This window comes from Mauremys mutica, unplaced genomic scaffold (assembly GCF_020497125.1).
Source record: "Mauremys mutica isolate MM-2020 ecotype Southern unplaced genomic scaffold, ASM2049712v1 Super-Scaffold_277, whole genome shotgun sequence".
NCBI lineage: Eukaryota > Metazoa > Chordata > Testudines > Geoemydidae > Mauremys > Mauremys mutica.
In genome coordinates, this window is record NW_025423355.1 from 222,696 (window position 1) to 249,166 (window position 26,471).

A 26,471-nucleotide genomic window follows, 5' to 3' on the forward strand; every position below is an offset into this window, starting at 1 on the left:
CGAAGCGCGGGAAAGGAGGAGGAGGGGGGCGGGGGCGACGGTTGCTGCCCGCCGGAGAAGGCCGCCGCTGCGGCGCGCGCGCGCGCGGCCGCGTCACGTGATCCGCCATGCACGGGGGGCCGCCCTCCGGGGACAGCGCGTGCCCGCTGCGCACCATCAAGCGCGTGCAGTTCGGCATCCTCAGCCCCGATGAGATGGTGGGTGCCCGGGGGGAGCGGGGTGCATTGCACAGCTTCGCGGGGGCGGGGGGGGGTCTGCATTGCACCAGCGAATTCATTGGGTGGGGGGTGTTGTGTGTGGGGGTGTCTGTGCATTCACTAGGGGGTGCATTGCACGGCTCCGTGCTCTCTGGGGGTGCGTTGGGGCTTGTGCATTGCACGGCTCCGTGCTCTCTGGGGGTGCATTGGGGCTTGTGCAGTGCACGGCTCCGTGCTCTCTGGGGGTGCATTGGGGCTTGTGCATTGCACAGCTTGGTGCTATCTGGGGGTGCATTGGGGCTTGTGCATTGCACGGCTCCGTGCTATCTGGGGGTGCATTGGGGCTTGTGCATTGCACGGCTCCGTGCTATCTGGGGGTGCATTGGGGCTTGTGCATTGCACGGCTCCGTGCTATCTGGGGGTGCATTGGGGCTTGTGCATTGCACGGCTCCGTGCTATCTGGGGGTGCATTGGGGCTTGTGCATTGCACGGCTCCGTGCTATCTGGGGGTGCATTGGGGCTTGTGCATTGCACGGCTCCGTGCTATCTGGGGGTGCATTGGGGCTTGTGCATTGCACGGCTCCGTGCTATCTGGGGGTGCATTGGGGCTTGTGCATTGCACGGCTCCGTGCTATCTGGGGGTGCATTGGGGCTTGTGCATTGCACGGCTCCGTGCTATCTGGGGGTGCATTGGGGCTTGTGCATTGCACGGCTCCGTGCTATCTGGGGGTGCATTGGGGCTTGTGCATTGCACTAGAGAGTGGTATTTTGGGGGAGCTTGGAGGCTGTGCCATGGAGGAGACAGTGTATTCTCACTGAAGTGTCTGGGGATACGTTGGGGGTCTCTGCATTCACTAGAGGGTGCATTGCACAGCTTAGAGCTATCTGGGGGTGCCTTGGAGCTTGTGCATTGCACTAGAGTGGTATATTGGGGGAGCTTGGAGGCTGTGCCATGGAGGAGACAGTGTATTCTCACTGAAGTGTCTGGGGATACGTTGGGGGTCTCTGCATTCACTAGGGGGTGCATTGCACGGCTTAGTGCTATCTGGGGGTGCATTGGGGCTTGTGCATTGCACTAGAGTGGTATTTTGGGGGTGCTTGGAGGCTGTGCCATGGAGGAGACTGTATTCTCACTGAAGTGTCTGGGGATACGTTGGGGGTCTCTGCATTCACTAGGGGGTGCATTGCACGGCTTAGTGCTATCTGGGAGTGCCTTGGGGCTTGTGCATTGCACTAGAGAGTGGTATTTTGGTGGTGCTTGGAGGCTGTGCCATGGAGGAGACTGTATTCTCACTGAAGTGTCTGGGGATACATTGGGAGTTGGGGGTCTGTGCATTCACTAGGGGGTGCATTGCATGGCTTAGTGCTATTTGAGGGGGCATTGGGGTTGGGGGGTCTGTGCGTTGACTGCATTAGAGAGTGCATTGCACAGTGGAGTGGTGTCTGGGGGTGCGGTGGGGTTGGGGGTCTGTGCATTGACTGCATTAGAGAGTGCCTTGCACAGCTTAGCGCTATCTGGGGGTGCGGTGGGTCTTTGCACTGCACTAGAGAGGGCCTTGCACAGTTGAGTGGTATTTGGGGGTGAATGGGAGGTTAGGGGCTGTGCATTGCCAAGGGGGGGTGCCTTGCACAGTGGAGTGGTGTCTGGGGGTGCATTGGACGTTGGGGGGCTGTGCATGACGCATGGGGGTGTTGCACAGCGTAGTGCAGGGATTCTCAAACTTTCGTACTGGTGACCCCTTTCCCATAGGAAGCCTCTGAGTGCCACCCCCCCCTTATAAATTAAAAAATCTTTTTATATATTTAACACCATTATAAATGGGGCAATGCAGGATTTGGGGTGGAGGCCGACCGCTTGCGACCCCCACGTAATAACCCCGTGACCCCCTGAGGCATCCCGACCCCCAGTTCACTATAAGGTGTATTGTACAGCAAAGTGGTATCTGCGGGTACAATGGAGTGCAGGAAGCAGTGTATTGCACTAGAGGGTGCATTGCACAGTGTGATGGTGTGTGAGGGCTGTGCACAATGTAACGTTTTGGGGGTGCATTGGGGGGATGCTGTGCGTTGCACTGAGGGTGCATTGCACAGCGTAGTTGTATCTAGCGGACTTACTGGAATGTGGTGAAATGTGGAGTAGAGCGAGTGAGGTGCTGTGCAGTGAAATAGGGGTACACACCGCACTAGTATTATCTGGAGGCCTGCTATTGGGGGGCTGCATTGAAGTGAGGGACCATTGTGGGGTACTATGCAGAGTGAGGGGGGTGTACAGAGATCCGAGGCCTCTTTGGTAGTGTCTGCATTATACACGGGGTGTAGGCAATACATTTGGGGTGACGTGCTTTAGGGGGGTGCGTGTGGGGGAGTTGGGGAGCGCATATACTGGTGTCGGGGTACATGGATCAGCTGAGGGGTATGGGAAATTGACAGGGTGCATGACATAACTGGGGTATTGAGGACACTTGGAAGCGAAGGACTCTTGTGGCTACATAACCTAAAAAGGGTGTGGAAAAGGTGAGACCAAGTTTTGGGGGTGCTTGCGACTGGGATCATGGGGGGACAGCTGTGGAATATGGGCGGGGACAGGCAGGTGTACGACTCGGCACGAAATCGGATGTTTTGGGCAGTTTGTTCCCGGACTCAGGGAGCAACCTCGATCTTCGTAACACTTTTCCAGTGGTGGTGTTTGGGGACAATTCACCCCGATTGCGTTGGCGGGCAGAGTTTTAATACACCGGGGGTGGAACTGGAGACAGACAGGGAATCGTGGTGCAAATATTTCGGGCTTAATTCCTTCAAAACGTTTTTGGGCGCCATTTGCAGGGCGTCGTATGAAAAGGTTCAGAGAAGGGCAACTAAAATGATTAGGGCTTTGGAACGGGTCCCACGTGAGGAGAGATTAAAGAGGCTGGGACTTTTCAGCTTGGAAAAGAGGAGACTAAGGGGGGGATCTGATAGAGGTGTACAAAATCATGAGTGATGTGGAGAAAGTGGATAAGGAAAAGTTATTTATTTATTCATTCCCATAATACAAGAACTAGGGGCCTCCAAATTAAATGAATGGGCAGCAGGTTTTAAACAAATAAAAGGAAGTTTTTCACGCAGCGCACAGTCAACTTGTGGAACTCCTCGCCGGAGGAGGTGGTGAAGGCCAGGACTAGGACAGCGTTTAAAAGAGAACTGGATAAGTTCATAGCGGTTAAATCCATTAATGGCTATTAGCCAGGATGGGTAAGAATGGTGTCCCCAGCCTCTGTTTGTCAGAGGGTGGAGATGGATGGCAGGAGAGAGATCACGTGATCATGACCTGTTAGGTTCACTCCCTCTGGGGCACTTGGCATTGGCCACTGTCGATAGACAGGACGCTGGGCTAGATGGACCTTTGGTCTGAGCCGATACGGCCGTTTTTATGCTCAGATCGATTTGAAAGTGACGCCGGCAATGCGATTTGAAAAAAAAATCAATTTCAAGCCGTTTCAGGTGCAGGACCTCCGCTCGAATCCTGCCAAATTTTGTGATCTTCCAGCCACTGTTCAATGTTTTTTCCTCCGCGGGGGAAATTGGCCATACGAAAAGCCATCTGTGCTCAAATACCCGAAATGGTCTGAGCGCCCGTTGTCCTGGCGCGGTAATTTTGAAGCGCTGTTCGCAGCGAAGGCAGGTCGAAAAAATCGTAACCGAAAAATCTAGTCGGAGGCGAATGCTGGTATTGAAGGAGTTTTCAGAAAGTTTTTGACACAGGGTCAGGCGTAGCAGCTCACAATATAATCAGTTAGCTCTTACAACGGCCAATCGGAAGGGGGGTTGGGATGGATCCTTAATTTATCTTAGCCCTTGCTGCTAAACTGCGGTCGGTAAACAATGCAAAGTTACCAGCTCCTTGGCTTACTGGGAGCCGCTGACGTAGCTTTCTGGAGATCCTGATCTGATTTAGTTTGAAAAGCCCCGGCAGGTTAATTGTAGGTTGGTGCTGGGCGTGGGAGGCGTAGCCCATGCAAATTAACCTGTGGAACTCCATGCCACGTGAAGTGGAGGCAGTCATTGCAAACTGCGAGGCGTTGACAGGAATCCTAGCCCGGGTTTCATAAGGGGTGAATTGTTGTGCTTTGGGGCGTTGCTGGAGACAGGATATTGGGATAGAGGTCGGAGCCACCATAATCCATAAGATCCCCGCATGCAGTGTCACCCAGGCTGACAGCCCACCCTGTGCTGCCATGCCGGTGCCTGCCTCAGTTTCCCCTGGGCGTGGTGCCGCTTCCCGCACCAGCCTGACCCTCCGTTTCCGTTTTGCCACCCTCCCAGAAACGGATGTCGGTGACGGAGGGGGGGATCAAGTACCCCGAGACGACGGAGGGGGGCCGCCCCAAGCTGGGGGGCTTGATGGACCCCCGGCAAGGAGTGATCGAGAAGACGGGCCGGTGCCAGACGTGTGCGGGTGAGACCGAAAGCCCTCGCTCCTGAGGGCAGTGTGGGGCGAGATCCTTGCCCCCCGAGCCAGCCTGTCCCTACCCTGGGGCCGGATGGGAGCCGGCGCCCCCTAGAGATGACAGGCCCCATTCCCCGCCCCCCAAGACCCAAACGTTCCCAGGCGGGCACCTGCTGGGTTGGCCACCTGCCGGGCATGGGGGTGCCCCCGGCGTGGTTGTTTCCGGGGGGTGCCGTGGCCGCGGCGCTCACCGGGGGCCGCTCTCCCCGCAGGGAACATGACCGAGTGCCCGGGCCACTTCGGCCACATCGAGCTGGCCAAGCCCGTCTTCCACGTGGGCTTCTTGGGGAAGACCATGAAGGTGCTGCGTTGCGTCTGCTTCTTCTGCTCCAAGCTGCTGGTGGACTCGGTGAGCCGACCCCGCTCCCCGCTGGACGTGAACAGGGCTGGGGGCAGGGGCCTCTTAGGGGGCAGGGGCGTGGGGGAATGGGGACAGGGGTAAGGGGGCTGAGACGTGGCTGGGGATGGGACCGGAACAGAGCTGCGGGCGGGGAGGGGCTAGGTGGCGCTCCCTCCCCACTCTTGTGGGGGCTGGCCCGCCCCCCAGACGTTCCTCCATGCTCCCCACACTTTGGGGACCTCTGCCCTAGATCCATCCCCTGGGGGGACCCATCACCCCCCACCTCGCCACATCCCCTCTCTGTGCATCCGGGGATCTCGGGGTTCCCTGGGTCACCCCCTCGCCGTGTGTCTCCTCCCCCCCCGCTGCAGAACAACCCGAAAATCAAGGACATCCTGGGCAAGTCGAAGGGGCAGCCCAAGAAGCGCCTGACCCACGTCTACGACCTTTGCAAAGGCAAGAACATCTGCGAAGGCGGGGAGGAGATGGACAACAAGTTCGGGGTGGAGCAGGCGGACGGCGACGAGGACCTGACCAAGGAGAAGGTAGAGGGGGTGCCACGGGGCTGGGTCAGAGAAACCCCCCTCGGGAACTGCCCCCTGATGCGCTGAGACTCCCTCTGAGCCCGTTTCCCTGCCAGCTTGGGACTCCAGAACCCTGCCTGGTTGTGCCAGACACGCTGGCCTGCTGCAACCCACACCCAGGCCTGAACCCAAAGCTTTGCTTGCTCTGGGTTAATGAATAAGCAAAAGGGATTTTTATCAAGTATAAAAAGGAGGATTTAAGAGGTTCCAGGTCATAACAGCCGGAACAAAGTAAGTCACCAAGCGAAATAAAACAAAACCCGCACGTCTAAGCCTAATACATTAAGAAACTGAATACAGGTAAATCTCGCCCTCAGAGATGTTCCAATCCAACTTTTATGGCCTAGACGCCTTCCTAGTCTGGGCCCGATCCTTTCCCCTCGCACAGCCCTTGTTTCAGCTCAGGCGGTAGCCGGGGGGTTTCTCGTGACTGCATCCCCCTGTGTTCTGTTCCACCCCCTTACATAGCTTTTGCACGAGGCGGGAATCCTCTGGCCCCACCCCTCTTCCTAGACGGAAAAGCACCGGGTTAAAGATGGCGTCCAGTTCCGGTGATGTGGTCACATGGCACTGTGAGATTTCATTACCCACTTGCCAGCATACAGGGAAACTGAGGCCTGGGCTACACTAACTTGGGGGGGGTTTCAAACTAAGATACGCACCATCAGCTAGAAGTCGAAGTATCATAGCTCGACTTCCCTGGCCGTCCTCACGGCGGCGAGTCGACGGGCACGGCTCCCCCATCGCCGCCGCTTCCTCCTCCCGCCGAGGCGGAGTGCGGGCGTCGATTCGCGGATGGATGCGTCGCGTCCCGACGAGACGCGGTGCATCGATCCCCGCTGCATCGAACGCTAGCATAGACGTACCCTTGCAAGTAAACAGAGCCCCGTACCACCAGTCGCCCTGGTGAATGGGAGCCGTCGAGATGCCAAGCCACCGTTAACGGCCCACACTTGGCATAATTACCAAGTGAGTTATATTTCGTGTTCCTAGTTTCCGAGACAAGACTGATACATTCATACAAATCGGATGAGCACACTCAGCAGCAGGGCCGCCCGGAGGATTCCGGGAGCCTGGGGTCTTCGGCGCCGGGGGGGCCCCCGCTTCGGTGGTAATTCGGCGCCGGGGGGGCCCCCGCTTCGGTGGTAATTCGGCGCCGGGGGAGCCCCCGCTTCGGTGGTAATTTGGGCACTTCGGCGGTAGGTCCTGGAACGGAAGGGCCCCCCGCCGCCGAATTACCGCCGAAGACCTGGCTGCATTTCGGTGGCGGGTCCCACTTCGGGGGTAATTTGCCGGCGGGGGGTCCTTCCGCCCTGGAGCGGAAGGACCCCCTGCCAGCGAAGACGGGGAGCGGAAGAAGCTCCGGGCCCCCCAGAACGAGTGAAGGACCCCGCTCCAGGGGCCCTGAAAAACTCTCGTGGGGGCCCCTGGGAAAGCATTGCATGCTGGGACGTTGTACCCCATGCGCTGTCGGTCCAATTTGGGAAAAGATGGAACATTGCCTGCTGGGATTTGTAGTTTTTTTTATTATGATGGCCCACTGCCTGCTGGGATTTGTAGTTTTTTATGATGAAGCATTGCATGCTGGGATTTGTGGGCTGCTTGTGATGGTGCATTGTGTGCCAAATCCCAGCATGCAATACAGAGACGACAAATCCCAGCACGCAATGCTGCACTGGCCCCCACCCCCTCTGGGCGGCCCTGCTGAGCAGACCAGAAGCTTTGTAACGATCCCGGATATTCCACTTGCATCATATTCACACCTATTCGCATATTTTTGGAACATCGTATCGGGTCACGGAGGGACCCCGGCGGGGCAGGGACCATGCTGTGCCGGCCCTGACCCCGGGACTCCCTCCCCCCTCCGCAGGGTCACGGCGGCTGCGGGCGGTACCAGCCCCGCATCCGGCGCACCGGGCTGGAGCTCTACGCCGAGTGGAAACACGTCAACGAGGACTCGCAGGAGAAGAAGATCCTGCTCAGCCCCGAGCGGGTGCACGAGATCTTCAAGCGCATCTCGGACGAGGAGTGTTTCATCCTGGGCATGGAGCCCAAGTACGCCCGGCCCGAGTGGATGATCTGCACCGTCCTGCCCGTGCCCCCGCTCTCCGTCCGGCCCGCCGTGGTCATGCAGGGCTCGGCCAGGAACCAGGTCGGCCCCGGGTGGCAGTCGGGACTCCTGGGTTCTCTCCCCGGCTCGGGGAGGGGAGTGGGGGCTGGTGGCTAGAGCAGGGAGGCTGGGAGCCAGGACTCCTGGGTTCTCTCCCCGGCTCTGGGAGGGGAGTGGGGGCTGGTGGGTTAGAGCAGGGGGGGCTGGGAGCCAGGACTCCTGGGTTCTCTCCCCAGCTCTGGGTGTGGAGCGGGGGCTGGGGGGTTAGAGCAGGGGGGCTGGGAGCCAGGACTCCTGGGTTCTCTCCCTGGCTCTGGGAGGGGAGTGGAGGCTGGTGGGTTAGAGCACGGGGGGCTGGGAGCCAGGACTCCTGGGTTCTCTCTGGCTCTGGGAGGGGAGTGGGGGCTGGTGGTTAGAGCAGAGGGGCTGGGAGGCAGGACTCCTGGGTTCTCTCCCTGGCTCTGGGAGGGGAGTGGGGGCTAGTGGTTAGAGCAGAGGGGCTGGGAGGCAGGACTCCTGGGTTCTCTCCCCGGCTCTGGGAGGGGGGTGGGGGCTGGTGGGTCAGAGCAGGGGGGGCTGGGAGTCAGGACTCCTGGGTTCTCTCCCTGGCTCTGGGAGGGGAGTGGGGGCTGGTGGTTAGAGCAGGGGGGGGCGGGAGCCAGGACTCCTGGGTTCTCTCCCCGGCTCTGGGAGGGGAGTGGGGGCTGGTGGTTAGAGCAGAGGGGCTGGGAGGCAGGACTCCTGGGTTCTCTCCCCGGCTCTGGGAGGGGAGTGGGGGCTGGTGGTTAGAGCAGAGGGGCTGGGAGGCAGGACTCCTGGGTTCTCTCCCGATGCTGGGAGAGGGGCGGGGCCGTTCCCTGACTCCTGCTGTCTCCCCCCTCTCAGGACGACCTGACCCACAAGCTGGCGGACGTGGTGAAGATCAACAACCAGCTGCGGCGCAACGAGCAGAACGGGGCGGCCGCCCACGTCATCGCCGAGGACGTCAAGTTGCTGCAGTTCCACGTGGCCACCATGGTGGACAACGAGCTGCCCGGCCTGCCCCGGGTGAGGCTGGCTCCCCTAGGGGCGTGGGGAGCCTGGCAGTGCCGTGCATGCTGGGACTTGTAGGCTGCGCCCCTGCCGGTGGCGACCTGGGGTTTGTCGTCTCCATAGTCCTGCTGCTCTGCTCAGCCAGTCAGAAAGCATTGCATGCTGGGACGTTGTACCCCATGCATTGTCAGTCCAATTTGGGAAAAGATGGAGCATTGCCTGCTGGGATTTGTAGTTTTTTTTAATTAGGATGGACTGCTGCATGCTGGGATTTGTAGTTTTTTTATGATGAAGCATTGCATGCTGGGATTTGTGGTCTTTGTGGGCTCCTTCTGATGGTGCATTGTGTGCCAAATCCCAGCATGCAATACAGAGACGACAAATCCCAGCATGCAGTGCTGCACTAGAAGCCAATCCGGAGACTGTGTATCCCAGCATGCAAAGCTGTGCAGCCGAGTATTGCATGCTGGAACTTGTAGTTGGCTTGGCTTGTAATGGAGACTTGCATGCAGGGTGGTGTCCCTGCTGGGCCAATTGGCTCCGGTGCAGCATTGCATGCTGGGATTTGTAGTCTCTGGCTTGCCTTGGCTGCCCAGTGTTGCATGCTGGGACTTGTAGTCTTGGTGGGCAGCACCTCCGCATTAATAATGAGGGTGGTTCCTGCGTGCCCTGGTTTACCCAGGGTGGGGGTGCCCCCCCTTGCTCCGCTAATCTTAACCCCCTCCTTTCCCCCTCCCCCGGCAGGCTATGCAGAAATCAGGGCGTCCCCTCAAGTCCCTGAAGCAGCGGCTGAAGGGGAAGGAGGGGCGCGTGCGGGGGAACCTGATGGGGAAGCGGGTGGATTTCTCCGCCCGGACGGTCATCACCCCGGACCCCAACCTCTCCATCGATCAGGTGGGGGTGCCCCGCTCCATTGCCGCCAACATGACCTTCGCCGAGATCGTCACGCCCTTCAACATCGACAGGTGGGGCGGCCGGTGGGGCTAGGGGAGGGGAGGGCCCGGATCTCTCCCTCCCCCCAGCTAACGCCTCTGCCGCTCCCTCCACCGTAGGCTCCAGGAGCTGGTACGCAGGGGGAACAGCCAGTACCCGGGCGCCAAGTACATCATCCGAGACAACGGCGACCGCATCGACCTGCGCTTCCACCCCAAGCCCAGTGACCTCCACCTGCAAATCGGCTACAAGGTGGGCGTGGCCGGGGGGTGGGGGGCGGCTGCAGGCTGGGCCTGGCCCGGGACTGGGGGGGGGGGAGGAGGAGATCCAGCGCCCCCAGATGGGAGTCGGTGCCTGGCTTTCAGGGCAATAGGTTCCCCGATCTCCCAGAGAACCTGCCCATCACCCCAGTGGGGGTTTCCATACCTTAAAAGGGGGGAGGGATGTGGCGGGCGGGGGGTCTGGTTGGGGAGGGGTGTATGGGGTCGGGCGGTTCGGTGGTGGGATGGTGTGTGGTTCAGATTAGGGAGGGGGTATCAGGTGTGGTTGGGGGAAGGGTGTAGGGAGGTGGTCTCTGGGGAGGGTTGAGGGATGGGGTCTCTGGAGTGGGAGGCTGTTGTGGGGAGGGGATGGGAGGGTCTGGGGTAGGAGGGTGTTGGGTGGATGGGGGAGGGGTCTCGGGAGTTTGGCTGGGGAGGGGTGTGAGGGTGGGACAGGAGGCTTGGAAGGGGGGTGGGAGCCTGGAGGAGAGGGGTGGGATCTCTGGGGGTGGGAGGCTGGAGCAGGGGGGCGGAGGTGGGATCTCAGGAGGCCGGGGACCCGCCCCACTCACCCCCCCCCCCATCCCCCCAGGTGGAACGACACATGTGCGACGGGGACATCGTGATCTTCAACCGGCAGCCCACGCTGCACAAGATGTCCATGATGGGGCACCGGGTGCGAATCCTGCCCTGGTCCACGTTCCGCCTCAACCTCAGGTGAGGGTCCCCTCCCCGCCCGGGTTCTCAATCCCCCCTCATCCCGGTGGTCCCCCATGTGTGTGGGAGCCCCCCAAGCTGTGGGCGGTGCTGGTGGAGCGAATGGGGGTCTGTTAACCCAGCCCCTGGCACGACCCTGGCTTGCTCCCATGGGGGGGCTGATCTGCCAGGCACAGCCCCCCCCTCACAGGCTCCCCTCCCCCCCCAGCGTGACCACCCCCTACAACGCCGACTTCGACGGGGACGAGATGAACCTGCACCTGCCCCAGTCGCTGGAGACGCGGGCGGAGATCCAGGAGCTGGCCATGGTCCCCCGCATGATCGTCACCCCCCAGTCCAACCGGCCCGTCATGGGCATCGTGCAGGACACCCTCACGGCCGTCCGCAAGTTCACCAAGCGCGACGTCTTCCTGGAGCGGGTGAGCGGGCGCGAATCGCGGGGGGGGGGGGGTGGGGGCGCGCTGGGCCGGGGGAGGTCTCCCCCTCCTTGACGCTGCCCCCTTCTCGCCAGGGCGAGGTGATGAACCTGCTGATGTTCCTATCCACGTGGGACGGCAAGGTGCCCCAGCCGGCCATCCTCAAACCCCGCCCGCTCTGGACGGGCAAACAGATCTTCTCCCTCATCATCCCGGGCCACATCAACTGCATCCGCACCCACAGCACCCACCCCGACGACGAGGACAGCGGCCCCTACAAGCACATCTCGCCCGGCGACACCAAGGTACCTGCCCGGGCCGGGGTGCCGGCTTCCCCCCCGGGGGTGCCACTGAGCTGCAGTGCCAGCTCACCCCGAATCAGGGTCTCCCCATCAGCTCTCTGTGGGAGGACTCCGCTAGGGGGATCCCCAGCGCTCCTGCGCGTGTGAACCCCGACTTATATTGGCTTGCGCTGTACGGACCGATCGAGCTCGGAAAACGCGCCCCCTTCCCTCGCGTGGCGGGAGACGGCCGCGGCGTTCGATGCCAACGGGGGGGGTGGTTGAAATAAACCAGAAATCGATGGATTTCACGCCGAGAGGTGGATTTGAATATAAACCGGCCATCAGGAAGTTTAGCCTTGAAATTAGACGAAGGTTTCTGACCATTAGAGGAGTCAAGTTCTGGAACAGGCTTCCAAGGCGAGCAAAAGACATATCTGGCTTCCAGACGAAGCTTGATAAGTTTATGGAGGGGATGGGATGGCCTAATTTTGGCAATGAATTGATTTTTGATTATTAGCAGGTAAATAGGCCCGGTGGCCTGTGATGGGATGTTAGATGGGATCTGAGTTACTTCAGAGAATTCTTTCCCGGGTGTCTGGCTGTTGAATCTCGCCCACGTGCTCAGGGTTTAGCCGATCGCCATAGTTGGGGTCGGGAAGGAATTTGCCTCCAGGGCAGATTGGCAGAGGCCCTGGGGTTTTTTCGCCTTCCTCTGCAGCATGGGGCAGGGGTCACTGGCTGGAGGATTCTCTGCACCTTCAGGTCTTCAAACCCCGATTTGAGGACTTCAGCGGCTCAGACAAAGGTTTTGATACAGGAGTGGGTGGGTGAGTCCAGGAGGTCATACTAGGTAAAGGTCAGAAGGGACCATTATGATCAAGTCTAGGATTCTGTGATCCTATGAATTGATCATACGGGATCGCGAACAGATCAAGGCGGATCCCTTGAGTTTAGAACCAGTTCCCAGGGCGCAGGGTTATCGTGCGAGGTTCCTCCACCTCGCCAAGCTTGGCAACGTCCTACAGCCGATCCCGCCGCCGCCTCTCCCGCCAGGTGATCGTGGAGAACGGGGAGCTGATCATGGGCATCCTGTGTAAGAAATCGCTCGGCACCTCGGCGGGCTCCCTGGTCCACATCTCCTACCTGGAGATGGGCCATGACACCACCCGCCTCTTCTACAGCAACATCCAGACGGTCATTAACAACTGGCTGCTCATCGAGGGTGAGTCCGGGGGGGGAGCTTCCCGCCCCCGAGCGCCTGCTCCGGCGCCTTGCTGGCTGCTGCTACGTGCTATGGGGGTGACCAGGGGTCCCCCGTCGGCCTGGGCACGGCACAAACTCGCCCCCCCGCCCCCGGGACAGAGATCGGGGCCCCGTCGGGCCGGGCACCTCACAGAGGGAGATAGTCCGTGCACAGAATGCCTTCCGGTCTGTGAGACAAAGGGGGGTCGCCCGATGTCAGGAAGGACCCTGATTCCCAGCCCCCACTCCCCGCCCAGAACGGGGGAGAGAACCCAGGAGTCCTGGCTCCCAGCCCTCTCTGCTCTAACCACCAGCCCCCACTGCCCTCCCAGAGCTGGGGAGAGAACCCAGGCATCCGGGCTCCCAGCCCCCCTGCTCTAACCCACCAGCCTCTCCTCCCAGAACTGGGGAGAGAACCCAGGAGTCCTGGCTCCCAGCCCCCTCTGCTCTAACCACCAGGCCCCACTCCCCCTCCCAGAGCTGGGGAGAGAACCCAGGCGTCCGGGCTCCCAGCCCTAGCCTACACTGCTGCTTTCTGGAGGTGGGACCCCAGGTCTGTCATGTGCCTTGGGAGTCCAGAAATCCCCCCTGCCCATTCCTCGTGGGTGGGTCCTGCTGGCGCCAGGACGGGCTGGGGGGCCGGATCTGACTACACTGTCTCCCCCCAGGTCACACCATCGGCATTGGGGACTCCATCGCTGACGCAAAGACCTACCAGGACATTCAGAACACCATCAAGAAAGCCAAGCAGGACGTCATAGAGGTGCCAGGGACGTGGGGGGCACAGTGGGGGACGGGGGAGCCGGCTGGGCCCCTTTGTGCCGGGGTTTGGGAGAGCAGTGAGGCGTCTGCGTTTTGCAGCTTGAGGGGGGTGTTGATGGGTTTGGGGGGGACAGTGCGGGGGCTGGGTTTGAGGTATGGTGGGTGGGTCCTGGGGGCTGTGGGGGTCTGCGATTTGGAGAGCAGTGGGGCTGGGTTTCGGGAGCAACGGAGGCTGGCGTTTGGGGAGCTGTGTAGGACTGAGGAAGGTGGGTTTGGGGGCAGTGGAGGGGTGTGGAGGCTGGGTTTTGGGGGGCTGGATTGAGGGCATGGAGGTGGTTTGGGGGCAGTGGGGGCTTGGGTTTGGGGGAAGTGGAGGGGTGTGGGGGCTGGGTTTTGGGTTTCAGGGGACCACAGGGGGCTGGGTCGTGGGGTGCCAGGGGCCTGGAAGCTGGTTTTGGGTTGGGGGCTGAGTCTGGGGGAAGCGGGGGCTGGGTTTCAGGGGACCACGGGGGGCTGGGTCGTGGGGTGCGGGGGGCTGGAAGCTGGCTCTGGGGACCCCGTGCCCCCCAGCACTCACCCCGTGCCGCCCCCCCAGGTGATCGAGAAGGCTCACAACAACGAGCTGGAGCCCACGCCGGGCAACACGCTGCGGCAGACCTTCGAGAACCAGGTGAACCGCATCCTGAACGACGCCCGCGACAAGACCGGCTCCTCCGCCCAGAAGTCCCTGTCCGAGTACAACAACTTCAAATCCATGGTGGTGTCGGGCGCCAAGGGCTCCAAGATCAACATCTCCCAGGTGGGCGCTGCCGGCCCAGCCGGGGCTAGAACCTGTGGGCTGGCTGCTGCCTCGGTGCCTCGCTGCTGGGAGTGGGCGGGGCCTTCTCCCAGCCCCTCCCCCTGGGCTGGCAAGGTGGGAGGGGCCTTCTCTGAGCCCCTCCCCCTGGGTTGAGATGGTGGGAGGGGCCTTCCCTGAGCCCCTCCCCCTGGGTTGAGATGGTGGGAGGGGCCTTCCCTGAGCCCCTCCCCCTGGGTTGGGAAGGTGGAAAGGGCCCTGGGTGGGGAAGGTGGGAGTGGGCGGGGTCTTCTCTGAGCCCCTCCCCCTGGGCTGGGGAGGTGGGAGGAGCCTTCTCCCAGCACCACCCCCTGGGTTGGGACGGTGGGAGGGGCCTTCTCCCAGCACCACCTGCTGGGTTGAGATGGTGGGCGGGGCCTTCTCTGAGCCCCTCCCCCTGTGTTGGGGAGGTGGGAGGGGCCTTCTCCCAGCCCCACCCCCTGGCTTGAGATGGTGGAAAGGGCCCTGTGTTGGCAAGGTGGGAGTGGGCAGGGTCTCCTCCCAGCCCCACCCCCTGTGTTGGGGAGGTGGGAGGGGCCTTCTCTGAGCCCCACCCTCTGGGTTGAGGTGGTGGGAGGGGCCTTCTCTGAGCCCCACCCCTTGGTTGGGGGAGGGGCTCTCTTCCAGCCCCGCCCACCCAGTGCTAGCTTATCCCCTTGCCCCCAGGCTCCCTGTAGGATCTGTGGGGCTGGGGGTGGGGAGGGAAGCAGCGTGGAGGGCCCCCCCCCCGCAGACAGATTTCGGGAACCGCGTGCGCGGAGCCGGGAGCTGGGGCTGCCCCTCCGTCGGGCCCCTCGGTCCCAGGTGCGGATCACGGTTGGGCAGGGGGCTGTGAAATCCCCCATCACAATGGGGGGGTGGGGCTGATCTCGGTCTGTGGGGCTCCATCCCGGGGGCCAATGGGCGAGAGCTGAGACGGGGGTGGGGGGCTGGGTGAAGAGGGGGAGACCCAGGCCTGGCTTGGGGCTGGGACGGGGGTCGGCACCGGGGTGACTCTGCCCCCCTTCCCCCCCCCCCCAGGTCATTGCCGTGGTGGGGCAGCAGAACGTGGAGGGGAAGCGCATCCCGTTCGGGTTCAAGCACCGCACCCTGCCCCACTTCATCAAGGACGACTACGGGCCGGAGAGCCGGGGCTTCGTGGAGAACTCCTACCTGGCCGGCCTGACGCCCACCGAGTTCTTCTTCCACGCCATGGGCGGGCGCGAGGGCCTCATCGACACGGCCGTCAAGACGGCCGAGACGGGTGAGCCGCGGCCCCCGGGGGGCGCTGTGGGGCGGGGCAGGGGGCGCCCTCGCGCTGGGAGGCTGTGGCAAGCCGCAAACCCCTCCAGGTCCTGCGCTCACGCAGACGTTCGCGCCCAGCTGAGCTTCCCTGTTGGTGCCTGCGTAAGAAAAAGCCCCCCCCAAAAATCGGGACATCTCCAGCCAGGACCCCCGCTTCAGTCCTGGTTCCCCAGGCGGGTGTCGAGTTGTGGGGGGGGCGTCCCCCCTTTTTTGACTTTCTTCCAGCTTGCTGGAAAGATCCTCCGCCCGAGTCAGTGTCGCTTGTGTACTGAGAACTCGTGGGGGGTGCATATGGGGGTGCCAGGGTGCTGCTTGGGGGTATCTACTGGGCAGTGCCCGAGATGTCCGTCCCCCCCCCCCGCTGATGCCCACTGCCCCCCCAGGGTACATCCAGCGGCGGCTGATCAAATCCATGGAGTCGGTGATGGTGAAATACGACGCCACCGTGCGCAACTCCATCAACCAGGTGGTGCAGCTGCGCTACGGCGAGGACGGGCTGGCCGGGGAGAGCGTGGAGTTCCAGAACCTGGCCACTCTCAAGCCCTCCAACAAGGCCTTCGAGAAGAAGTGAGCGAACCTCGCCCTGGGCGTGTGGGGCGCTGTTTCCCCCGCCCCAGAGGTGGCCGCATCTCAGTGCCGGGCGAGGGGTCCCTGGGTAACCGGCCGCCCCGCCCCAGAGGTGGCTGCATCTCAGCGCCGGGCGAGGGGTCCCTGGGTATCCGGCTGCCCCGCCCCAGAGGTGGCCGCATCTCAGCGCCGGGCGAGGGGTCCCTGGGTCACCGGCCGCCCCGCCCCAGAGGTGGCCGCATCTCAGCGCCGGGCGAGGGGTCCCTGGGTAACCGGCCGCCCCGCCCCAGAGGTGGCTGCATCTCGGCGCCGGGCGAGGGGTCCCTGGGTAACCGGCCGCCCCGCCCCAGAGGTGGGCGCATCTCGGCGCCGGGCGAGGGGTCCCTGGGTCACCGGCCGCCCCGCCCCAGAGGTGGCTGCATCTCAGCGCCGGGCGAGGGGTCGCTGGGTCACCGGCCGCCCCGCCCCAGAGGTGGCTGCATTTTGGGGCAGAAGCTGTGCATTTGGGAGTACGGGTGGGGAAAGGTTTCAGAGGGAGGGGTGTGAGGGAGCAGCTCCCATGGGTGGGGACCCCCCCAGCAGCTCTCACTCCTGGCCCTTCCGCCCCCCCAGGTTCAAGTTTGACTACACCAACGAGCGGGCGCTGCGGCGCACCCTGCAGGAGGAGATGGTGAAGGACATCCTGAGCAACGCGCACATCCAGAACGAGCTGGAGAGGGAGTTCGAGAAGATGCGCGAGGACCGCGAGGTGCTGAGGGTCATCTTCCCGACCGGCGACAGCAAGGTGAGCGGGACCCAGGAGTCCGAGCCCCCCCCCCGCTCTCACCCACCAGCCCCCACAGCCGGGGAGAGAACCCAGGAGTCCTGGCTCCCAGCCCCCCCTGCTCTAACCCACCAGCCCCCACTCCCCTCCCAGATCCCGGGGGAGAACCCAGGTGTCCGGGCTCCCAGCCCCCCTGCTCTTGACTCTAAACCTCAGGACCCGGCGGTGTGGGGGGAGGCTCTGGGTTGTGCCATGTGCTGAGCCCCCGTTTCCCCGCCCCCCCCAGGTGGTCTTGCCCTGCAACTTGCTTCGCATGATCTGGAACGCCCAGAAGATCTTCCACATCAACGCCCGGCTGCCCTCCGACCTGCACCCCATCAAGGTGGTGGAAGGTGGGTCCGGCCCCACGGCATGCTGGGACGGTCCGGCCCCACGGCATGCTGGGACGGTCCGGCCCCACGGCATGCTGGGACGGTCCGGCCCCACGGCATGCTGGGACGGTCCGGCCCCACGGCATGCTGGGCCAGCTGGGGAGGAGGGGGGTGTTTCTGTGCAGGGACCCTGGAACTGACCCGTTGGGGGGGGAATGCCAATCTGGGGTGGGGCGGAGGGGGGGGGGTACCAGCCCTGGAGGGGAGCCCCTGGTCCGATCCAGTGCTGGGGCTGGGGGGGTTACTGGACTGGAAGGGGCCCATGGACTGGTCTCATCGGGGAGGGGGAGGATATTGGCTCCAGGGGGCCTGTGGGTCGATCTGGGGTTGGGGGGGGGTGCCAGCCTGAAGGGGCCCAGATCCAATCTGTGGGGGGCTGACCCGGGGGAGGGGGCGGGTGCCGGCCTGGAGGGGCCAGGGTCTGATTCAGGTCCAATTTGGCGCTGTCCGGGGTCCAGTTCGGGGGCGGGGGGGGAGTGTCCCAGCTCGGTGGGGGCGGATCCGGGGGCCGGGGGGAAGTGTCTTTGCCTGAGGGGTCAGATCTGGGGGTAGGGTGGCTCTGTGGGCGCTGGGGCGACCCCTGGGGCACATCTCACCCTATGTCCGTCCCCCCCCCCCAGGCGTGAAGGAGCTGAGCAAGAAGCTGGTGATCGTGAACGGGGACGACCCGCTGAGCCGGCAGGCCCAGGAGAACGCCACCCTCCTCTTCAACATCCACCTGCGCTCCACGCTCTGCAGCCGGCGCATGGTGGAGGAGTTCCGGCTCAGCGGCGAGGCCTTCGACTGGCTGCTGGGCGAGATTGAATCCAAGTTCAACCAGGCCATCGTAAGCGGCGGAGCCGGTGCCGGGGGCGGGGGCAGCTGGCCTAACGCAGGACAGGAGGGGGGACGTGATGGGCCCGTCCGGGCGGGACGCCGGGGTAGATGGGCCCGTCCGGGCGGGACGCCGGGGTAGATGGGCCCGTCCGGGCGGGACGCCGGGGTAGATGGGCCCGTCCGGGCGGGACGCCGGGGTAGATGGGCCCGTCCGGGCGGGACGCCGGGGTAGATGGGCCCGTCCGGGCGGGACGCCGGGGTAGATGGGCCCGTCCGGGCGGGACGCCGGGGTAGATGGGCCCGTCCGGGCGGGACGCCGGGGTAGATGGGCCCGTCCGGGCGGGACGCCGGGCCGGTTCCTCCCCCTCTCCGGCTCTGACGCCGTCTCTCCCCGTCCTGCAGGCTCACCCGGGCGAGATGGTGGGCGCCCTGGCGGCCCAGTCGCTGGGCGAGCCCGCCACCCAGATGACCCTGAACACCTTCCACTACGCCGGCGTCTCGGCCAAGAACGTCACGCTGGGCGTGCCGCGGCTCAAGGAGCTGATCAACATCTCCAAGAAACCCAAGACGCCCTCCCTCACCGTCTTCCTGCTGGGGCAGTCGGCCCGGGACGCCGAGCGGGCCAAGGTAAGGCCGGGGGGCTCCGGCGTCGCTCGGGAGGGGGGGATGCTGCTGCGTGGGGTCCCCCTCACCCCGTCTCTCTCCCCCCCCCCCACCCCCAGGATATCCTGTGCCGGCTGGAGCACACCACCCTGCGCAAGGTGACGGCCAACACCGCCATCTACTACGACCCCAACCCGCAGAGCACGGTGGTGGCCGAGGACCAGGAGTGGGTCAACGTCTACTACGAGATGCCCGACTTCGACGTGAGCCGCATCTCGCCCTGGCTGCTGCGGGTCGAGCTCGACCGCAAGCACATGACCGACCGCAAGCTCACCATGGAGCAGATCGCGGAGAAGATCAACGCCGGTGAGGGGATGTAGGGGGCCGGTCTTCCCCCCCCCCCCCCACCTCCAAGGTGGCAGGAGCCTTCATGCCATCCCAGCCGGGGGGGGCAGAGATGTGTTCCTCACCCCCCCGCCCCCCAATAGCTCTGCTTTGAAGCACATTCCAATCCACTCTCATGCTTCAGGGCTCCGGCCTACAGGGGTCAGGAGGCATTAATGCAGACACACGTGGGGGTTCCCCCCCTTCCTCTGAACCTCACCCCACAGCGGGAGATGGGTTATGGGGCCGGGCGGCTCTCTGGGGGAAGGGGGGAGCGCAGGGGCACGGGGTTTTGACCCACGGCGCCGCTGACGGCTCCCCTCCCCGCCGCAGGCTTCGGGGACGACTTGAACTGTATCTTCAATGACGACAACGCGGAGAAGTTGGTGCTGCGGATCCGCATCATGAACAGCGACGAGAACAAGATGCAGGAGGTGGGTGGGGTGGGGGGGCAGCACCGGGGCGGGGGGAGATGGGCGGGGGGGGGGGCGCATTGCCCGTCGCTAACCCAGCCCCCTCTCCCCCGTGCGGCGCAGGAGGAGGAGGTGGTGGACAAGATGGACGACGACGTTTTCCTTCGCTGCATCGAGTCCAACATGCTGACGGACATGACCCTGCAGGGCATCGAGCAGATCAGCAAGGTGAGGGGGCTCCGCCGGCCGGGGGGGGGTGACAGAGCCGGGCTGGGCCGGCCCCAGGGCACCCTGGGTAGCTTGGCTAGAGCTGTGGGGGGTGACAGGACTGGGCCGGCCCCAGGGCACCCTGGGTAGCTTGGCTAGAGCCCGAGGGGGGGGGGGTGATAGGGCTGGGCCAGCCCCAGGGCACTCTGGGTAACTTGGCTAGAGCCAGGGGGGGTGATAGGGCTGGGCCGGCCCCAGGGCACTCTGGGTAACTTGGCTAGAGCCAGGTGGGGTGATAGGGCTGGGCCGGCCCCAGTGCACTCTGGGTAACTTGGCTAGAGCCCGGGGGGGGGGTGATAGGGCTGGGCCTGCCCCAGTGCACTCTGGGTAACTTGGCTAGAGCCGGGGGGGGGGTGACAGGGTTGGGCCTACCCTAGTGCACTCTGGGTAACGTGGCTAGAGCCGGGGGGGGGGGAACAGGGTTGGGCCTGCCCCAGTGCACTCTGGGTAACGTGGCTAGAGCCGGGCTCGGCCTGCCCCAGTGCACTCTGGGTAACGTGGCTAGAGCTGGGCTCGGCCTGCCCCAGGGCACTCTGGGTAACTTGGCTAGAGCCAGGGGAGTGGGGGGGTTGACAGGGCTGGGCCTGCCCCAGTGCACTCTGGGTAACGTGGCTAGAGCCGGGCTCGGCCTGCCCCAGGGCACTCTGGGTAACTTGGCTAGAGCCTGGGAGGTGGGGTGATGACAGGGCTGGGCCGGCCCCAGGGCACTCTGGGTAGCTGGGGGGGCGCTGTGCTGCAGGAGCTAGGTGAAGGGCTCAGTAGGGGGCGCTCTCCCCTCTGCCCACCACCACCATGGATATGAAACCACGGTCTTCATCCGTGAAGGCCACCGAACCCCCCTGCCCCCCCGGGCCTGTCACATCAAGCCCGGTGTGAACCCCGGCGTCCTGGCCCCGCCCCATCTCAGGGGGGAGGGGAGATCCCATTGGGTCACTCCCTGTCCGCCCCTGCAGCTTCGGTCACGCCACGTCCGTCACTTCCTGTCCTAAACGGCTGGTACGACGGCTGTGCAGCTGTTCAACCCCTCCCACGCCCCACCCCAGCACCAGCTGCATTTCCACAAAGGGAGCCCCGGATTAACAGAGGTGGCTGCATCTCAGCGCCGGGCGAGGGGGCCCTGGCCGGCCCCCCGGGACGCAGCGTTGACCTGCCCTGTGTCCCCCCCCTCCGCCCCCCCCAGGTGTACATGCACCTGCCCCAGACAGACAACAAGAAGAAGATCATTATCACGGAGGACGGGGAGTTCAAGGCCCTGCAGGAGTGGATCCTGGAGACGGACGGGGTCAGCCTCATGCGGGTGCTGAGCGAGAAGGACGTGGACCCCGTGCGCACCACCTCCAACGACATCGTGGAGATCTTCACCGTGAGTCCGGACGCCTGGGTTCCCTCCCCGGCTCTGGGGGGGAGTGGGGCCTGGTGGTTAGAGTGGGGGGGGCTGGGAGCCAGGACTCCTGGGTTCTCTCCCCGGCTCTGGGAGGGGACTTGGGGGGTGGGGGGCTAGAGCTGGGGCGGGGCTGGGAGCCAGGACTCCTGGGTTCTCTCCCTGGCTCTGGGAGGGGAGTGGGGGCTGGTGGTTGGAGCAGGCAGGGCTGGGAGCCAGGACTCCTGGGTTCTCTACCCGGCTCTGGGAGGGGAGTGGGGGCTGGTGGTTGGAGCTGGGGGGGCTGGGAGCCAGGACTCCTGGGTTCTCTCCCCGGCTCTGGGAGGGGAGTGGGGGCTGGTGGGTTAGAGCGGGGGGAGGCTGGGAGCCAGGACTCCTGGGTTCTCTCCCCGGCTCTGGGAGGGGAGTGGGGGCTGGTGGGTTAGAACAGGGGGGGGCTGGGAGCCAGGACTCCTGGGTTCTCTCCCCGGCTCTGGGAGGGGAGTGCGGGCTGGTGGGTTAGAGCGGGGGGGGCTGGGAGCCAGGACTCCTGGGTTCTCTCCCCGGCTCTGGGAGGGGAGTGGGGGCTGGTGGTTAGGGCAGGGGAGGTCGGGGGGGGGGGAGACCCTGCAGTATCTGGGCCTGTTGCCCACCCCAGCAGAGGGGGCCCCATGCTAAGGGGGCTCCGGTGACCCCCCCCCCAGGTGCTGGGCATCGAGGCGGTGCGCAAGGCCCTGGAGCGGGAGCTCTACCACGTCATCTCCTTCGACGGCTCCTACGTCAACTACCGGCACCTGGCGCTGCTCTGCGACACCATGACCTGCCGCGGGCACCTCATGGCCATCACCCGGCACGGGGTCAACCGCCAGGACACCGGCCCCCTCATGAAGTGCTCCTTCGAGGAGACGGTGAGCCGGGGCCCTCGGGCGGGGGGAGCTCCTGGCTCCTCCACTCCTAGCCCCTCCCAGCAGGGGGCGCTGGGGGGAGCGGGGCGGGGGGCTGGTTCGGGGGGAGCTCCTGGCTCCTCCAGTCCTAACCCCTCCCAGCAGGGGGCGCTGGGGGGAGCGGGGTGGGGGGGCTGGCTTGGGGGGAGCTCCTGGCTTCTCCAGTCCTAACCCCTCCCAGCAGGGGGCGCTGGGGGGAGTGGGGTGGGGGGGCTCCTGGCTTCTCCAGTCCTAGCCCCTCCCAGCAGGGGGCGCTAGGGGGAGTGGGGTGGGGGGGGCTCCTGGCTTCTCCAGTCCTAACCCCTCCCAGCAGGGGGTGCTGGGGGGAGCGGGGTGGGGGGGCTGGCTTGGGGGGAGCTCCTGGCTTCTCCAATCCTAGCCCCTCCCAGCAGGGGGTGCTAGGGGGAGTGGGGCGGGGGGGGCCGGCTCTAGGGGGAACTCCTGGCTCCTTCAACTCCAGCTCCTCCCAGCAGGGGGCGCTGTGGGGGCAGGACACTGGGGCTGGCTATTGGGGGGGGGGGGCACCTGGGTACCCCAGTCCCAGCCCCTCCCAGCAGGGGGCGCTGGGGGGAGCGGGGCGGGGGGCCTGGCTCTAGGGGGAACTCCTGGCTCCTCCAGTCCTAACCCCTCCCAGCAGGGGGCGCTGGGGGGAGCGGAGCGGGGGGGCTGGCTCGGGGGGAACTCCTGGCTCCTCCAGTCCCAGCCCCTCCCAGCAGGGGGCGCTGTGGGGGCAGGACACTGGAGTGGCTATTGGGGGGGGCACCTGGGTACCCCAGTCCCAGCCCCTCCCAGCACGGGGTGCTATGGGGGGCTCCTGCGTTCCCCCCCAGGCACAGCCCCTGACCCCCGGCTCCCCCCCCGCCGCAGGTGGACGTGCTGATGGAGGCGGCGGCCCACGGGGAGAGCGACCCCATGAAGGGGGTGTCGGAGAACATCATGCTGGGGCAGCTGGCGCCTGCCGGCACCGGCTGCTTCGACCTGCTGCTGGACGCCGAGAAGTGCAAATACGGCATGGAGATCCCCACCAACATCCCCGGGCTGGGCGTGGGCGTCCGTGAGTACCCCCCCCCGGACGCCTGGGTTCCCCCCCCCCGGGCTGCGGGAAGGGAGTGAGGGCTGGTGGTTAGAGCAGGGGGGCTGGGAGCCAGGACTCCTGGGTTCTCTCCCCAGCTCCGGGAGGGGAGTGGGGGCTGGTGGGTTAGAGCGGGGAGGGGTGGGGGGTCTGGGAGCCCGGACTCCTGGGTTCTCTCCCCGGCTCTGGGAGGGGAGTGGGGGCTGGTGGGTTAGAGCAGGCGGGGGGTCTGGGAGCCCGGACTCCTGGGTTCTCTCCCCGGCTCTGGGAGGGGAGTGGGGGCTGGTGGGTTAGAGCAGGGGGGGCTGGGAGCCCGGACTCCTGGGTTCTCTCCCCGGCTCTGGGAGGGGAGTGGACGCTGGTGGGTTAGAGCAGGGGGGGCTGGGAGCCAGGACGCCTGGGTTCTCTCCCCGGCTCTGGGAGGGGAGCGGGGGCTGGTGGTTAGAGCAGGGGGGGCTGGGAGCCAGGACGCCTGGGTTCTCTCCCCGGCTCTGGGAGGGGAGCGGGGGCTGGTGGTTAGAGCAGGGGGGGCTGGGAGCCAGGACTCCTGGGTTCTCTCCCCGGCTCTGGGAGGGGAGTGGGGGCTGGTGGTTAGAGCAGGGGGGGGCTGGGAGCCAGGATGGGTTTGGTGGGGGGCGGGTGGCTTCTCGCCCAGCCGGGGATGGGGGGTTGGTGTCACCTCTCCCCCTCCGTCACCCTGCTCCTCTCGGCTCTAATGTTCCGCTCTCCTTCCCCACAGCCACCGGCATGTTCTTCGGCTCGGCCCCCAGCCCCATGGGGGGGATGTCGCCCGCCATGACCCCCTGGAACCAGGGGGCCACCCCGGCCTACGGAGCCTGGTCCCCAAGTGTTGGTGCGTAGGGGGGGGGGTGTGAGGGGGGGGGTGTGGGGCGGGGGGGGGGAGTTATCCCTTGGCCGGCAGTGGATGGGTTCTGCTGTCCCCCCTTAGTCGGGGGTGAAATTAACCCATCCCTCTTTGTCGCCCCCCACAGGCAGCGGCATGACCCCCGGCGCCGCCGGCTTCTCCCCCAGCGCCGCCTCCGATGCCAGCGGCTTCAGCCCGGGTTATTCCCCGGCGTGGTCCCCCACCCCCGGCTCGCCCGGCTCCCCGGGCCCCTCCAGCCCCTACGTCCCATCGCCAGGTGAGTCTCGGGGCTTGGCCCGTGTCCCCCGCCCCCCGCCGCGCTCCCCCCGCCTCTAACAGCCCCCTCTCCTCTTCCTCCGCCCCACAGGTGGGGCCATGTCTCCCAGCTACTCCCCGACGTCGCCGGCGTACGAGCCCCGCTCGCCCGGAGGGTACACGCCCCAGAGCCCCAGCTACAGCCCGACCTCCCCCTCGTACAGCCCGACGTCCCCCTCCTACTCTCCCACCAGCCCCAACTACAGCCCGACTAGTCCGAGCTACAGCCCGACGTCACCCAGCTACAGTCCCACCAGCCCCAGCTACAGCCCGACGTCGCCCAGCTACAGTCCCACCAGCCCCAGCTACAGCCCGACGTCGCCTAGCTACAGTCCCACCAGTCCTAGTTACAGCCCGACGTCGCCTAGCTACAGTCCCACCAGTCCTAGCTACAGCCCGACGTCGCCTAGCTACAGTCCGACCAGTCCCAGCTACAGCCCGACGTCGCCTAGTTACAGCCCCACTAGCCCAAGCTACAGCCCGACCTCACCCAGCTATAGTCCCACCTCGCCCAGCTACAGCCCAACCAGCCCCAATTACAGCCCGACTTCCCCCAACTACACCCCCACCAGCCCCAGCTACAGCCCGACATCGCCCAGCTACAGCCCCACCAGCCCCAACTACACCCCGACCTCGCCAAACTACAGCCCCACCTCTCCCAGCTACAGCCCGACGAGTCCCAGCTACAGCCCGACGTCTCCGAGCTACTCGCCCTCCAGCCCCCGCTACACCCCGCAGTCGCCAACCTACACCCCCAGTTCGCCCAGCTACAGCCCCAGCAGCCCCAGCTACAGCCCGACCAGCCCCAAGTACACCCCGACCAGCCCGTCCTACAGCCCCAGCTCGCCTGAATACACCCCGACTTCCCCCAAGTACAGCCCTACTTCTCCCAAGTACAGCCCGACCTCCCCCAAGTACAGCCCCACCTCGCCGACCTACAGCCCCACGACCCCCAAGTACAGCCCCACCTCGCCGACTTACTCCCCGACCTCCCCCGTCTACACCCCGACCTCCCCCAAGTACTCCCCGACCAGCCCCACCTACAGCCCCACCTCCCCCAAGTACAGCCCCACCTCCCCCACCTACAGCCCCACCTCGCCCAAGGGCTCGACCTACTCCCCGACCTCGCCCGGCTACAGCCCCACCTCGCCCACCTACAGCCTCACCAGCCCGGCCATCAGCCCCGACGACAGCGACGAAGACAACTGAGGGGGGCGCGGTGCCTGGGTCCTTGCAGCTCAGGGGGTGAGAGCCATTTAAGTGGGGGGTGGGCAAGGAGACCACCTGTTGCAATCAGGAGTGTCTGATTTTTTTTTGTGGTGGGGGGTCACCCCAGGAAATCCCAGGGGGTGTCTGATCTTTTTTTGGGGGGTGGTCACCCCAGGAAATCCCGGGGGCCCGGAGTGTCTGATCTCCATGGGGGTAGGATTGGGGGGCTGACCCCCCTTTAATTCCTTACTGGGCAATCCAAGGGGGGCAGGAACATGGGGGGGGGACATGGTTCATGACCCCCAAAAAAACAGGGCCCCCATTTTAATTCTTTGTAGATACATTTAGACTACCTAGCTCACGCGGGGGGGGGGGGGGGGAAATTGCGGCCATTGCCCTCCCCCCGGCGTGATACAGCCAGGACTGCGAGCGGCCTTTCGAGACCTTAGTTGAAGCCTTTTTCTGCCGGCGCTCGGAGCTGTTCGTTCTGTTAGGTGTCGGTTGAGACTCCCCCGCCCGGCGATGTGAGAGCAGATTTTAAGCAGCGTAGAAAATCTCTGGGGGGGGGTGGACGGTTATAGGGGACACCTGATTGCTCGGGGCTTTTAATGAAACTTTCTCTAGCAGCTGTTTGACTTGGGGGGGGGAGCCTCGGTCGCTCCCGGGTTCCACCCACCAGCGCCAGGGGGCGAATGGCCGATTGTAAATACCCCCCCTCCATGATTGTTTTTTTTTGTGTGTCTCTCGAGCTTGACTTCCCTGCGTGGAGGGAGAAAACTGTACCTTTGTGAAGGGAAATAAAGGTTTTAGTCATTTTGATCGACGTGTGTTTGTGTCGGCGAGAATCGAGCAGGGTGCGAGAACCCAGGCGTCCTGCCTGCCAGCCCCCCTGCTCTGACCCACCAGCCACCACTCCCCTCTCAGAGCCGGGGCGAGAACCCAGGAGTCCTGGCTCCCAGCCCCCCCCCTCCCCTCACAGA

At 64.6% G+C, this 26,471-nt stretch overlaps 1 protein-coding gene across 1 annotated transcript; it reads left to right on the forward strand.

Moving 5' to 3' along the window:
• On the forward strand, nucleotides 1-26,310 carry POLR2A (RNA polymerase II subunit A). Its single transcript, XM_045001509.1, has 29 exons — nucleotides 1-197; nucleotides 4,500-4,632; nucleotides 4,896-5,032; nucleotides 5,395-5,568; nucleotides 7,478-7,759; nucleotides 8,603-8,764; nucleotides 9,494-9,714; nucleotides 9,802-9,934; nucleotides 10,535-10,659; nucleotides 10,868-11,078; nucleotides 11,171-11,380; nucleotides 12,413-12,581; nucleotides 13,270-13,364; nucleotides 13,959-14,162; nucleotides 15,219-15,441; nucleotides 15,866-16,049; nucleotides 16,662-16,833; nucleotides 17,099-17,204; nucleotides 17,864-18,069; nucleotides 18,462-18,686; nucleotides 18,782-19,028; nucleotides 19,380-19,480; nucleotides 19,583-19,687; nucleotides 20,907-21,089; nucleotides 21,791-21,994; nucleotides 22,898-23,084; nucleotides 23,842-23,955; nucleotides 24,095-24,244; nucleotides 24,335-26,310. Exons 1-29 carry the CDS (start codon nucleotides 108-110, stop codon nucleotides 25,489-25,491), a joined length of 5,910 nt encoding a protein of 1,969 aa, XP_044857444.1. The 5' UTR covers nucleotides 1-107; the 3' UTR covers nucleotides 25,492-26,310.
• Nucleotides 26,311-26,471: the final 161 nt, after the last annotated feature.